This window comes from Anomaloglossus baeobatrachus, chromosome 2 (assembly GCF_048569485.1).
Source record: "Anomaloglossus baeobatrachus isolate aAnoBae1 chromosome 2, aAnoBae1.hap1, whole genome shotgun sequence".
NCBI classification, from domain to species: domain Eukaryota; kingdom Metazoa; phylum Chordata; class Amphibia; order Anura; family Aromobatidae; genus Anomaloglossus; species Anomaloglossus baeobatrachus.
Window position 1 is genome coordinate 125,869,133 of NC_134354.1, and position 14,587 is coordinate 125,883,719.

A 14,587-nucleotide genomic window follows, 5' to 3' on the forward strand; every position below is an offset into this window, starting at 1 on the left:
TGCGACACCGGGCTACGGCTCAGCAGGTGTGTCAGGCAGCTACCTGGTCTAGTCTGCACACCTTCACGAAACACTATCAAGTGCATACCTATGCTTCGGCAGACGCCAGTCTAGGTAGGCGAGTCCTTCAGGCGGCGGTTGTCCACCTGTAGGAAGGGGTCGTTTTTCGGCTCTGTTATTGAGGTATTCTTTTACCCACCCAGGGACTGCTTTTGGACGTCCCAATTGTCTGGGTCTCCCAATGGAGCGACAAAGAAGAAGGGAATTTTGTTTACTTACCGTAAATTCCTTTTCTTCTAGCTCCTATTGGGAGACCCAGCACCCGCCCCTGTTCTCTTCGGGCTGGTTGTTCTTTTGTGTACACATGTTGTTCATGTTGAATTGTTCTTTTGGTTCATGGTTTTCAGTTCTCCGAACATCCTTCGGATTGAATTTACCTTAGACCAATTTATAAGTTTCCTCCTTCCTGCTTTTGCACCAAAACTGAGGAGCCCGTGATGCACGGGAGGGTGTATAGGCAGAGGGGAGGGGTTACACGTTTTAAAGTGTAATACTTTGTGTGGCCTCCGGAGGCAGAAGCTATACACCCAATTGTCTGGGTCTCCCAATAGGAGCTAGAAGAAAAGGAATTTACGGTAAGTAAACAAAATTCCCTTCTTTTGTAGTATTTTTTTTTTTTACCTAGTCCAATGAATGGGAAAATAAAAATGTGTATTGTATGCTGCATTTTTCCTTCCAACATTTTTTTTTCTTCTGCAGAAAAATCTGCAGCTAAAACACTACGTATGAACATGCCCTTAAAGGTCCCAACTGCATGACCCCCAACAATTGGACATGTACATTAATCGTGAGATGCAAACATTTGTAGCAGGTCTAATTGTAATACAAATATATTGTGTTAGATGTAATTCTGGATAAATATCTAATTTCTGTTTTGTACAGCTTATCAAAAATGCATCTGGAAACCAAGGACATTGATTCCCAACTCTTCTCCCAAATGGTAAATCTTGAAGTTCTTGATATCTCCCAAAACAATCTGACTGATCTCCCAGGACGGCTGAGTCTTCCCAAGCTCAAAGTTGTAAACTTGAGCGACAATCAGGTTGAAGATGTTACCGTTTTACAGCAATTTCCCAACCTGGAAGAAGTTATGTATGAGGAGAATCTCTACCTGACGGTTCGTAGTCGCATTACATTGTGATTGCGGTCAGTTGCCACATTAATTACTGAAGAAATTCATCTTCTTTGTATTCTCTCAGGTCAGCGACAATTACAAAGTGTGCTGTCTTCTCCCTAAGCTTCGGAGGCTGAATAATAAAGATATAACATCCCTAGCTAATCATGTTAGGTTTGTCAACCACAGGGAGCTGAGCAGCAGGGTGAGTACAGATAATAGTGAAAAAAGGGTTTTAACCAGCTCACCTATATAGGAACACCTCCCTGTTTTAGAAGCCAGGATAACAGCATTGCTGGTGCAGGGACTTGAAATAGAAAAGATCTCCAGCTTCCAAATGCATAAAATCAATTTATTTTATTCCAAAAATTAAAATCCAAAGTACAGGACTTGATCCAAAATATTAAGAGCAATTAAAAATGCAACGCGTTTCAGACAAGATGTCCTTTGTCAGAGCATATCATGCATATACTCTGATAAAGGACATCTTGTCTGAAACGCGTTGCATTTCTAATTGCTCTTAATATTTTGGATCAAGTCCTGTACTTTGGATTTTAATTTTTGGAATAAAATAAATTGATTTTATGCATTTGGAAGCTGGAGATCTTTTCTATTTGAGTACAGATAATGCTACTGCTTCTGATATCTGCAAAGTTTCAAGTGAACCAGATAATTCCCCTGTACCTAGACTCACACTCACATTGTATAAAACATGTGTAATGACTTATTACTTTATCATGTGCATTTTCAATCTAATGTAAAACATCCTCCATCGGTAGATATCTAACTTTATACTCTGTTCTAGGTTGCGTCGTACTGGGAAAAGAACTACAAAGACAAAATGCCTGATGAGCCAACTCCAGCAATGATCAAATCTATTAGCAAGGAATTCCTGAAATCTGTGGGGAAACATGTGAAGTATGGACCAAATTCACTCAAAGACTTTACCAAGTGGAAAGTAAGATTTCAGACCATAGATTTGTAATAATCAGCCATTAGAGATTTACGAACCCGCACATGTTTGATTTTGGCAAATCCAGCCAGAAAAAAAAAAGTCCAATTTGGGACCGGACTTGACCCAGACACCAAATCCTATAAAAATCTATGGTGACCTGTACATAAGTGCTATAAAATAGTGGTAGTGAGGGCTAGGGGGCTGCAAAAGAAAGCAAAAAATAGATTAAAGCAGGGTAATTATAATTACCGAGTTTCCGTGTGGCTGTCACACTGCTTCTCAGTCTGCTCATTAAATCTTATGTATATTCACTGCTTCCCCCACCCACCCTCTGACTGCATCTGTGATTGGTTGCAGTGAGACTGTGTCCCCACCCTCTGTTCCAGCTTCTATGATTGGTTGCCCTCTCACTAGCTGGGTTCCCGAAGTGAAGTGTCAAAATAAATAATTGGAAAAAATGGTGTAGGGTCACAAGTATTTTGATACCCAGCTCAGATAAAGCAGACGGCTAGAGGCTGCAGCCCCTAGCTGTGTGCTTTATTCTGGCTGTGATGAAGCACACAGCTTTAACTTGGCAATGAGTTCACCTGAGCTCGCAGCTGGCAGTTCCCACAGTACCCGAGCTGTGACCTCAGTTGAACTCAATGCTGGAATACTGGATTAGGTAATGTGCACACATTGAGAAATTTCTGTACCTAATCTGCATGTTCTGGTAGAAAAATGCACTAAAAATGCAATGTGGCCACAATTTTCTGTTAATATATTGATATAAAAGTCCTCAGAATTATTTTATAACTACTATATTTAGATCAGGGGTGAGGAACCTTTTTTCTGCTGAGGGCTATTTGGAAATTTCTACCAACCTTTTGGGGGTGGCAAAAAATTATCAACTTCAAAATTACCCTAATATATTTGGTCAAACAATGAATTAAGTTACCTCTACACCCCAAATGTGGTGGCTGGAGCTGCTTCTCTTTGGTGCGGCTGTGATGTTCAGTGATATTGATCATGTTGCTTCTTGCAACTGCTTTTCCAGGTTTGTCTTGGTCTGGAGAGCAGTCAGCAAATAGGTAAATCATATACATCACAGGAGACGCTGGGGCTTACATATACATAGCAGGAGACGCTGGGGCGCACATATACATTGTAGGAGGGGCTGGAGGGCTCACGTATATATCGCGGGGGGTCTGGAGGGCTCACGTATACATCGCGGGGGGTCTGGAGGGCTCACGTATACATCGCGGGGGGTCTGGAGGGCTCACGTATACATCGCGGGGGGTCTGGAGGGCTCACGTATACATCGCAGGGGGGTCTGGAGGGCTCACGTATACATCGCAGGGGGGTCTGGAGGGCTCACGTATACATCGCAGGGGGGTCTGGAGGGCTCACGTCTACATCGCAGGGGGGTCTGGAGAGCTCACGTCTACATCGCAGGGGGGGCTGGAGGGCTCACGTATACATCGCAGGGGGGTCAGGAGGGCTCACGTATACATCGCAGGGGGGGGCTGGAGGGCACACAGCATCGGGAAGCATATACAGCATGGAGGCTAATAAACCTGCTGCTCCTCTTCTCCTGTGGGATCGGAGTGTACCTCGCACTTACCTACAAAGTCCATCCTTAGCATGCTGGCACAGGCCAGTGTGAGCACTGAAATGCTCTGTTCACGAGCTTGATGTATGATTATTATGAAAGTTCAGGTCTCCGTCCACATACAGCCATCCATAAACAGAGCATTTCTGACCAGAGGGAGGGCTTTTTTATTTTCTTTGTCGCTCCTAATTGGGAGACCCAGACAATTGGGTGTATAGCTATGCCTCCGGAGGCCACACAAAGCATTACACTAAAAGTGTAAAGCCCCTCCCCTTCAGGCTATACACCCCCCGTGCTGCTACGGGCTCATCAGTTTTCTTGCTTTGTGCGAAGGAGGTCAGACATCCACGCATAGCTCCACAGCTTAGTCAGCAGCAGCTGCTGACTATGTCGGATGGAAGAAAAGAGGGCCCATAACAGGGCCCCCAGCATGCTCCCTTCTCACCCCACTCTTGTCGGCGGTGTTGTTAAGGTTGAGGTATCCATTGCGGGTACGGAGGCTGGAGCCCACATGCTGCTTTCCTTCCCCATCCCTCAATTAGGGCTCTGGGTGAAGTGGGATCTCATCGGTCTCCAGGCACAGGAGACCGTGCTCCATCCACAGCTCCTGAGGACCCTGCTGGATAGGAGCCGGGTATCGTTCAGGGACATGGCCCTGCTACTTGGAGGTACTCTGGGTCCCCGTGGGGACCGCGCACAGCAACACTCCAGCATTGCTGAGTGTGCTAGTGCACCGGGGACAGCAGCGCTGGCTGCATTTGTGCCACTATACACTTCAGCGTCGCTGAGTGTATTTGTGTAGGGGGACTGCCGCGCTGGCCGCCGCTGCCATGGGTACACTGCGGCGCGGCTGGGACTGCTAGTGCGCCGGGGACTTCCGCGCCGACCGCGCTTATACGGCGGCCGCGCTTATAACTCGAGTCCCCGGCTTCTGCGGCCTAGTCTCTTTTCTTCCCGCCCTCAGCCCTGCCAGTCAGGGGAAGGGCGGGACGCTGTACAGGGTATGGCTACAGTACAGCAGCACTGAGGGCTGGAGCATGCTTTGCATACTCCACCCCCCTCACTCTGCACAGTGGGGCACCAGTTCCCGCACTTTTCTGGGTCACGCCCACGGCTCCCTCCTCTCCTCAGGACGCTGGCAGCCATTCCTCTCAGCTCTGCTAACGCTGGAGAGGAGAGACAAGCTGAAAGAGACCCAGGCAGGAATTCTGGTGCCCACACAACCGCTTTGCGCAGGCGGTAAGCAGCACCTGTGGTGCTGGCCCCACTAGTGCAAGTGTATTTATAGTTTATGGATTATAGTCTATACTTTACACTGTATGGTGCACTGTTGATTTTTGGCTATATCCCCTCCTGTATTGCTCAGAGGAGACAACAGCATGTCGTCCACAAATAGCAAGGGACAGACTTACTATGCTGCCTGTGCAGCATGTACGGCTATACTGCCGGCAGGTTCCACTGACCCTAATTGTGTGCAAGGCTCGGCCCCTGTGGCACTTTCTCAGCCGGAGCCTCTGCTAAGGGTGACCCAGGGAGATCCACCTGTTAACGCTGTACAGGTGACAGGGACGGAGTTTGCAGTTTTTACTGAAAGACTTTCTGAGACTATGGCTAAGATATTAGAAGCCTTGCAGTCAAGGCCAGCATCTCAAGCCAGGGACACTGTAGAATCATTGTCCCATGGTCCCCCTCAGTTGGAACAGCAATGTCTTCCCGGGGTGTCTCATGGATCCCAGGGTGAGGTCTCTGACACGGACCGCAACCCCAGACCGACTAAGAAAGCTCGCTATGAAATCCCCTCGACATCATCACAATGTTCAGGGTCTCAGCGAGAGGACTCTCTGTATGATGAAGCGGAGGTAGCTGATCAGGATTCTGACCCTGAAGCCGCTCTCAACCTTGATACTCCTGATGGGGACGCCATAGTGAATGATCTTATTGCGTCCATCAATGAAATGTTGGATATTTCTCCCTCAGCTCCTCCAGTGGAGGAGTCAGCTTTTCAGCAGGAGAAATTCCGTTTCAGGTTTCCCAAGCGTACAAAGAGTATGTTTCTGGACCACTCTGACTTCAGAGAGGCAGTCCAGAAACACCGAGATTGTCCAGATAAGCGTTTTTCCAAGCGCCTTAAGGATACACGTTACCCTTTCCCCCCTGACGTGGTCAAGGGCTGGACTCAGTGTCCCAAGGTGGATCCTCCAATCTCCAGACTGGCGGCTAGATCCATAGTTGCAGTGGAAGATGGAGCTTCACTCAAGGATGCCACTGACAGACAGATGGAGCTCTGGTTGAAATCCATCTTTGAAGCTATCGGCGCGTCTTTTGCTCCAGCATTCGCAGCCGTATGGGCACTCCAAGCTATCTCAGCTGGTCAGGCGCAAATTGACGCACTCACACGTACGTCTGCGCCGCAGGTGGCGTCCATAACCTCTCAAACGTCGGCATTTGCGTCCTACGCTATTAATGCTGTCCTGGACTCTGCGAGCCGTACGGCGGTTGCAGCCGACAATTCGGTGGCAATACGCAGGGCCTTGTGGCTACGGGAATGGAAGGCAGATTCGGCTTCCAAAAAGTGCTTAACTGGTTTGCCATTTTCTGGCGACCGCTTGTTTGGTGAGAGATTGGATGAAATCATCAAACAATCCAAGGGAAAGGAAACATCCTTACCCCAGGCCAAACCAAAAACACCCCAACAGAGGAGGGGACAGTCGAGGTTTCGGTCCTTTCGGGGTGCGGGCAGGTCCCAATTCTCCTCGTCCAAAAGGCCGCAGAAGGATCAGAGAAACTCCGACGCGTGGCGGTCTAAATCACGCCCTAAAAAGACCGCCGGAGGTGCCGCTACTAAGGCGGCTTCCTCATGACTTACGGCCTCCTCACACCGCATCCTCGGTCGGTGGCAGGCTCTCCCGCTTTTGCGACACCTGGCTACCACAAGTAAAAGACCGTTGGGTGAGAGACATTTTGTCTCACGGTTACAGGATAGAGTTCAGCTCTCGTCCTCCGACTCGATTCTTCAGCACATCTCCGCCTCCCGAGCGAGCCGATGCTCTGCTGCAGGCGGTGGACATTCTGAAGGCAGTAGGAGTGGTGGTCCCGGTTCCTCTTCAGCAACAGCGTCACGGTTTCTACTCCAACCTGTTTGTGGTTCCAAAGAAGGACACGTAAGGACCAGGCGGTTGCGGATGGAATCCCTCCTCCACTCTCAGGGTCACTCTGTGATACCCTACTTAGACGATCTGCTGGTCAAGGCACCCTCTCAAGAGGCATGCCAACACAGCCTCAACGTCACTCTGGAGATTCTCCAGAGTTTCGGGTGGATCATCAATTTTCCAAAGTCAAATCTGACACCGGTCCAATCGCTGACATATCTTGGCATGGAGTTTCATACTCGTCCAGCGATAGTGAAGCTTCCGCTGGACAAACAGCGTCCGCTACAGACAGGGGTACAATCTCTCCTTCAAGGTCGGTCACACCCCTTGAGGCACCTCATGCACTTCCTGGGGAAGATGGTGGCAGCAATGGAAGCAGTACCTTTCGCGCAGTTTCACCTGCGTCCTCTTCAATGGGACATCCTACGCAAGTGGGACAGGAGGCCGACGTCCCTAGACAGGAACGTCTCCCTCTCTCAAGCAACCAAAGCTTCCCTTCGGTGGTGGCTTCTTCCCACCTCATTATCGAAAGGGAAACCCTTCCTACCCCCATCCTGGACGGTGGTCACGACGGACGCGAGCCTGTCAGGGTGGGGAGCAGTCTTTCTCCACCACAGGGCTCAGGGTACGTGGACTCAGCAAGAGTCCTCACTTCAGATCAATGTTCTGGAGATCAGGGCAGTGTATCTTGCCCTAAAAGCGTTCCAGCAGTGGCTGGAAGGCAAGCAGATCCGAATTCAGTCGGACAACTCCACAGCGGTGGCTTACATCAACCACCAAGGTGGGACACGCAGTCGGCAAGCCTTCCAGGAAGTCCGGAGGATTCTGCTGTGGGTGGAAGCCACAGCATCCACCATATCCGCAGTTCACATCCCGGGCGTAGAAAACTGGGAAGCAGACTTTCTCAGTCGCCAGGGCATGGACGCAGGGGAATGGTCCCTTCACCCGGACGTGTTTCAGGAGATCTGTTGCCGCTGGGGGATGCCGGACGTCGACCTAATGGCGTCACGGCACAACAACAAGGTCCCAACATTCATGGCTCGATCTCAAGATCACAGAGCTCTGGCGGCAGACGCCTTAGTTCAGGATTGGTCGCAGCTTCAGCTTCCTTATGTGTTTCTTCCTCTGGCTCTGTTGCCCAGAGTGTTACGCAAGATAAGGGCCGACTGCCGCCGCGCCATCCTCGTCGCTCCAGACTGGCCGAGGAGGTCGTGGTACCCGGATCTGTGGCATCTCACGGTCGGCCAACCGTGGGCACTGCCAGACCGACCAGATTTGCTGTCTCAAGGGCCGTTTTTCCATCTGAATTCTGCGGCCCTCAACCTGACTGTGTGGCCATTGAGTCCTGGATCCTAGCGTCTTCAGGATTATCTCAAGGGGTCATTGCCACTATGAGACAGGCTAGGAAACCAACGTCCGCCAAGATCTACCACAGGACGTGGAAAATATTCCTGTCGTGGCGCTCTGCTCAGGCGTTTTCTCCCTGGCCATTTGCCTTGCCCACTTTTCATCTCAATCAGGACATCTCCTTACCCTCGTTTTGTCCTCATCCAGTTCACCAATGTGAAAAGGATTTGCACTTGTTAGATCTGGTGAGAGCACTCAGACTCTACATTTCTCGTACGGCGCCCCTGCGCCGCTCCGATGCTCTCTTTGTCCTTGTCGCTGGCCAGCGTAAAGGGACACAAGCTTCCAAATCAACCCTGGCTCGGTGGATCAAGGAACCAATTCTCGAAGCTTACCGTTCCTCGGGGCTTCCGGTTCCCTCAGGACTGAAGGCCCATTCTACCAGGGCCGTGGGAGCGTCCTGGGCCTTGCGACACCAGGCACGGCTCAGCAGATGTGTCAGGCAGCTACCTGGTCGAGCCTGCACACTTTCACGAAACACTATCAGATGCATACCTATGCTTCGGCAGATGCCAGCCTAGGTAGGCGAGTCCTTCAGGCGGCAGTTGCCCACCTGTAGGACGGAGCCGTTACGGCTCTATTATGAGGTATTATTTACCCACCCAGGGACTGCTTTTGGACGTCCCAATTGTCTGGGTCTCCCAATTAGGAGCGACAAAGAAGAAGGGAATTTTGTTTACTTACCGTAAATTCCTTTTCTTCTAGCTCCAATTGGGAGACCCAGCACCCGCCCCTGTTTTTTGTATACACATGTTGTTCATGTTAAATGGTTTCAGTTCTCCGATATTCCTTCGGATTGAATTTACTTTAAACCAGTTTATAATTTTTTCCTCCTTCTGGCTTTTGCACCAAAACTGATGAGCCCGTAGCAGTACGGGGGGTGTATAGGCTGAAGGGGAGGGGCTTTACACTTTTAGTGTAATACTTTGTGTGGCCTCCGGAGGCATAGCTATACACCCAATTGTCTGGGTCTCCCAATTGGAGCTAGAAGAAAAGGAATTTACGGTAAGTAAACAAAATTCCCTTCTTTTTAAATGTTTTAGACTGATTCAATTGCTGCCATTTTTTTTATTTATTAGGAAATGTACTCCAGCCTTCTAATTTTTTATTTTTATTTTCTTTGTCGCTCCATTGGGAGACCCAGACAATTGGGTGTATAGCTTCTGCCTCCGGAGGCCACACAAAGTATTACACCTTAAAAAGTGTAACCCCTCCCCTCTGCCTATACACCCTCCCGTGCATCACGGGCTCCTCAGTTTTATGCTTTGTGTTGAAGGAGGCACACATTCACTCAAGCTCCCATTTTAGTCAGCAGCAGCTGCTGATTGTATCGGATGGAAGAAAAGAGGGCCCTAACAGGGCCCCCGGCATGCTCCCGTCTCACCCCACTAAGTCGGCGGTGCTGTTAAGGTTGAGGTACCCATTGCGGGTACAAAGGCTGGAGCCACATGCCGTTTTTCCTTCCCCATCCCTTAGAGGCTCTGGGAGAAGTGGGATCCTAACCGGTCACCATTCACTGGGACCGGGCTCCCTCCGCAGCCCCTGGGGGAATCTGACGGACAGGAGACTGAGTATCATCAGGGACAGGCCCTGCATCTATAAGGTACTCTGTGTCCCCTTGGGGACGGTGCATGGAGCGCCTGTGTTACAGACGCTGCAGCGGCTGCTGTTTTTTTGTGACGACCGGGACTACCGCACCGACCGCGCCTGTTTGCCGGCCGCGTTATTAAATTTAGTCCCCGGCTTCTGCGGCCTAGTACCATAACTCCCGCCCCCGGGCCTGCCAGTCAGGGGTAAGGGCGGGACGGTCGACTGGACGTCGGCAGTGAGGGCTGGAGCATACTTAGGTGTTCTCCTCCCCCCTCACTGAGCACTGTGGGGCACCAGATTCCCGCACTTTATTAGTCACGCCCACGGCTCCCTCCTCCCCTGAGAACTCTGGCAGCCATATTTACAATCACTTCTGCCGGTGGAGGATTTCAGAACGAGCTCTACAGCTCTGGGAGGCCCAGGCAGGGAATCTGGTGGACACACAACCGCTTTGGCGGTCGGACCGCATTGTTTTGCTTTTGGCTATATACCCTCAGTGATCACTCTCAGAGGACTCGGAGGAGACTACAGCATGTCGTCCGCAAAGAGCAAGGGTGCCAAGGCACAGGCTTATTTTGCAACCTGTACCTCTTGTGCGGCTATGTTACCTGCAGGTTCCACCTACCCTCACTGTGTGCAATGCTCGGCCCCTGTGGCACTCACTCAGCCGGAGCCTCGGGCACTGGTGGGACCCTCGGCTCAGGTAGAACCGCCGGCTTCCACTGTCCAGGTGGCAGGGACAGAGTTTGCAGTTTTGGCTGAGAAACTCTCTGAGTCGCTTTCACAATCCATGGCTCAGTCTATGGACAGATGGTCTGCTAAGATACTAGAAGCCTTGCAGTCCAGATCGGTCACACAGGCCCCGGGCACTGTGAGTTCATCGACCCCAGGCCCCTCTCGGTCGGTGCAGCAGAGTGCTCCTGGGGTGACACCTAGGTCCCACGGGGAGGACTCTGACACGGACCGCAGTCCCAGACCGGCTAAGCGGGCTCGCTGGGAACCTTCCCCGGCTTCATCACGCTGTTCGGGGTCGCAGCATGAGGACTCTCTGGAGGATGAGGCGGAGGTCGCAGCTCAGGGCTCTGATCCTGACGTTGCTCTCAATCTTGATACACCTGAAGGGGGCGCCATAGTAAATGACCTTATAGCGTCCATCAACCAGGTGCTAGATCTTTCTCCCCCAACTCCACCTATAGAGGAGTCGGCTTCACAGCAGGAGAAACACCAGTTTAGGTTTCCCAAACGTACACGGAGTGCGTTTTTCGATCACTCTAACTTCAGAGATGCTGTCCAGAAGCACAGAGCATTTCCGGACAAGCGCTTTACTAAGCGCCTTAATGACACACGTTACCCCTTCCCCCCTGACGTAGTTAAGGGTTGGGCTCAGTGTCCCAAGGTGGATCCTCCAGTCTCTAGACTGGCGGCTAGATCCGTAGTATCAGTGGCAGATGGTTCATCGCTCAAGGATGCCACTGACAGGCAAATAGAGCTCCTGATGAAATCCATCTATGAAGCCATAGGCGCGTCGTTTGCTCCGGCCTTTGCAGCCGTGTGGGCACTCCAAGCTATCTCAGCTTGTCTGTCTGAGATTAATGCAGTCACACGTACCTCTGCTCCGCAAGTTGTGTCTTTGACTTCTCAGGCGTCGGCCTTTTCGTCCTACGCCATGAACGCCGTCCTGGACTCAGCGAGCCGTACAGCGGTAGCGTCCGCCAATTCGGTGGCAGTCCGCAGGGCCATGTGGCTACGCGAATGGAAGGCAGACTCTGCTTCCAAGAAGTTCTTAACCGGTTTGCCATTTTCTGGCGACCGTTTGTTTGGCGAGCAATTGGATGAAATTATTAAACAATCCAAGGGTAAGGACTCGTCCTTACCCCAGTCCAAACCAAACAAACCTCAGCAACGAAAAATTCAATCGAGGTTTCGGTCCTTTCGGCCCTCAGCAAGGTCCCAATCTTCCACGTCCAACAGGTCAGAGAAGGGCCAGAGGAACTCTTCTGCATGGCGGTCTAAGTCACGTCCTCCAAAGACCGCCGGAGGAACCGCCTCCAAGGCGGCCTCCTCATGACTTTCGGCCTCCCCAAACCGCATCCTCGGTCGGTGGCAGGCTCTCCCGCTTTTGCGACGCCTGGTGGCCACATGTCCAAGACCGATGGGTGAGAGACATTCTGTCGCACGGTTACAGGATAGAGCTCAGCTCTCGTCCTCCGACTTGTTTCTTCAGAACATCTCCGCCCCCCGAGCGAGCCGATGCACTTTTTCAGGCGGTGAACACTCTGAAGGCAGAAGGAGTTGTGATTCCCGTTCCCATTCAAGAACGTGGTCGCGGTTTTTACTCCAACTTGTTCGTGGTGCCAAAAAAGGACGGATCATTTCGCCCCGTTCTGGACCTCAAACTGCTCAACAGACACGTGAGAACCAGACTGTTCCGGATGGAATCTCTCCGTTCTGTCATCGCCTCGATGTCCCAAGGAGACTTCCTAGCCTCAATCGACATCAGGGATGCTTATCTCCATGTGCCGATTGCACCAGAGCATCAACGCTTCCTGCGTTTCGCCATCGGGGACGAACACCTTCAGTTTGTGGCACTGCCTTTCGGCCTGGCGACAGCCCCACGGGTCTTCACCAAGATCATGGCATCCGTGGTGGCGGTCCTACACTCTCAGGGCCACTCGGTGATCCCTTACTTAGACGATCTCCTAGTCAAGGCACCCTCCCGGGTGGCATGTCAACACAGCCTGACCATTGCTCTGGAGACTCTCCAGAGGTTCGGGTGGATCATCAATTTCCCAAAGTCAAAATTGACACCGACCCAATCACTGACTTACCTCGGGATGGAGTTTCATACTCTCTCAGCGATAGTGAAGCTTCCGCTGGACAAACAGCGTTCGCTACAGACAGGGGTGCACTCTCTCCTTCGGACCCAATCACACCCCTTGAGGCGCCTCATGCACTTCCTAGGGAAGATGGTGGCAGCAATGGAGGCAGTTCCCTTTGCGCAGTTTCATCTGCGTCCACTTCAATGGGACATTCTCCGCAAATGGGACAGGAGGTCGACGTCCCTAGACAGGAACGTCTCTCTTTCACTGGCAGCCAAAACCTCTCTTCAGTGGTGGCTTCTTCCCACTTCCTTGTTGAAGGGAAAATCATTCCTGCCCCCATCCTGGGCTATGGTCACGACGGACACGAGTCTGTCAGGGTGGGGAGCGGTCTTCCTCCACCACAGGGCTCAGGGAACCTTGACTCTGACAGAGTCCTCCCTTCAGATCAATGTTCTGGAGATAAGGGCAGTGTATCTAGCCCTAAAGGCGTTCCATCGGTGGCTGGAGGGCAGACAGATCCGCATACAGTCGGACAACGCCACGGCGGTCGCGTACATCAACCACCAGGGCGGCACACGCAGTCGTCAGGCCTTCCAAGAAGTTCGGCGGATTCTGCTGTGGGCGGAAGCCACAGCCTCCACCATCTCCGCAGTTCACATCCCGGGCGTAGAAAACTGGGAAGCAGACTTTCTCAGTCGCCAGGGCATGGACGCAGGGGAATGGTCTCTTCACCCGGACGTGTTTCAAGAGATCTGTTGCCGCTGGGGAACGCCGGACGTCGACCTCATGGCGTCTCGGCACAACAACAAAGTCCCGGCATTCATGGCACGGTCTCAAGATCACAGAGCTCTGGCGGCGGACGCATTAGTTCAGGATTGGTCGCAGTTTCGACTGCCTTATGTATTTCCTCCTCTGGCACTGCTGCCCAGAGTGTTGCGCAAGATCAGGTCCGACTGCCGCCACGCCATCCTCGTCGCTCCAGACTGGCCGAGGAGGTCATGGTACCCGGATCTGTGGCACCTCACGGTGGGTCAACCGTGGGCACTCCCAGACCGACCAGACTTGCTGTCTCAAGGGCCATTTTTCCATCTGAATTCTGCGGCCCTCAACCTGACTGTGTGGCCATTGAGTCCTGGCTCCTAGCGTCCTCAGGGTTATCTCAAGATGTCATTGCCACTATGAGACAAGCCAGGAAACCAACGTCTGCCAAGATCTATCACAGGGCTTGGAGGATCTTCTTATCCTGGTGCTCTGATCGGGGTTTTACCCCCTGGCCGTTTGCCTTACCCACTTTTCTTTCTTTCCTTCAATCCGGAATGGATAAGGGTTTGTCTCTCGGCTCTCTCAAGGGACAAGTATCGGCGCTTTCCGTGTTTTTTCAAAAGCGTCTAGCCAGGCTTCCGCAGGTCCGCACGTTCCTGCAGGGAGTTTGCCACATAGTCCCACCTTACAAGCGTCCGCTGGAACCCTGGGATCTTAACAGGGTGCTAACGGCTCTTCAGAAACCACCTTTCGAGCCGATGCGGGATGTCTCTCTATCACGCCTTTCGCAGAAGGTGGCCTTCCTAGTGGCAGTCACATCACTTCGGAGAGTGTCTGAGCTAGCAGCGCTGTCATGCAAAGCCCCCTTTCTGGTGTTTCACCAGGATAAGGTGGTTCTGCGTCCGGTCCCGGAATTTCTCCCTAAGGTGGTATCCCCTTTTCATCTCAATCAGGATATCTCCTTACCTTCATTTTGCCCTCATCCAGTTCACCAATGTGAAAAGGATTTGCACTTGTTAGATCTCGTGAGAGCACTCCGGTTCTACATTTCTCGCACGGCACCCCTGCGCCGTTCGGATGCGCTCTTTGTCCTTGTCGCTGGCCAGCGTAAGGGGTCGCAGGCTTCCAAGTCAACCT

The 14,587-nt window shown here is 51.8% G+C and overlaps 1 protein-coding gene across 3 annotated transcripts in view; it reads left to right on the forward strand.

The window, feature by feature from the left end:
- The window catches only part of LRWD1 (leucine rich repeats and WD repeat domain containing 1), a 101,049-nt gene that overhangs the window by 17,673 nt on the left and 68,789 nt on the right, over positions 1–14,587 (forward strand). For all 3 annotated transcript variants that reach the window (XM_075335310.1, XM_075335312.1, XM_075335311.1), the window contains exons 3-5: positions 943–1,177; positions 1,260–1,379; positions 1,980–2,132. In XM_075335310.1, coding sequence (XP_075191425.1) covers positions 943–1,177; positions 1,260–1,379; positions 1,980–2,132 — 508 coding nt within the window. The remainder of the gene's footprint in view (positions 1–942; positions 1,178–1,259; positions 1,380–1,979; positions 2,133–14,587) is intronic.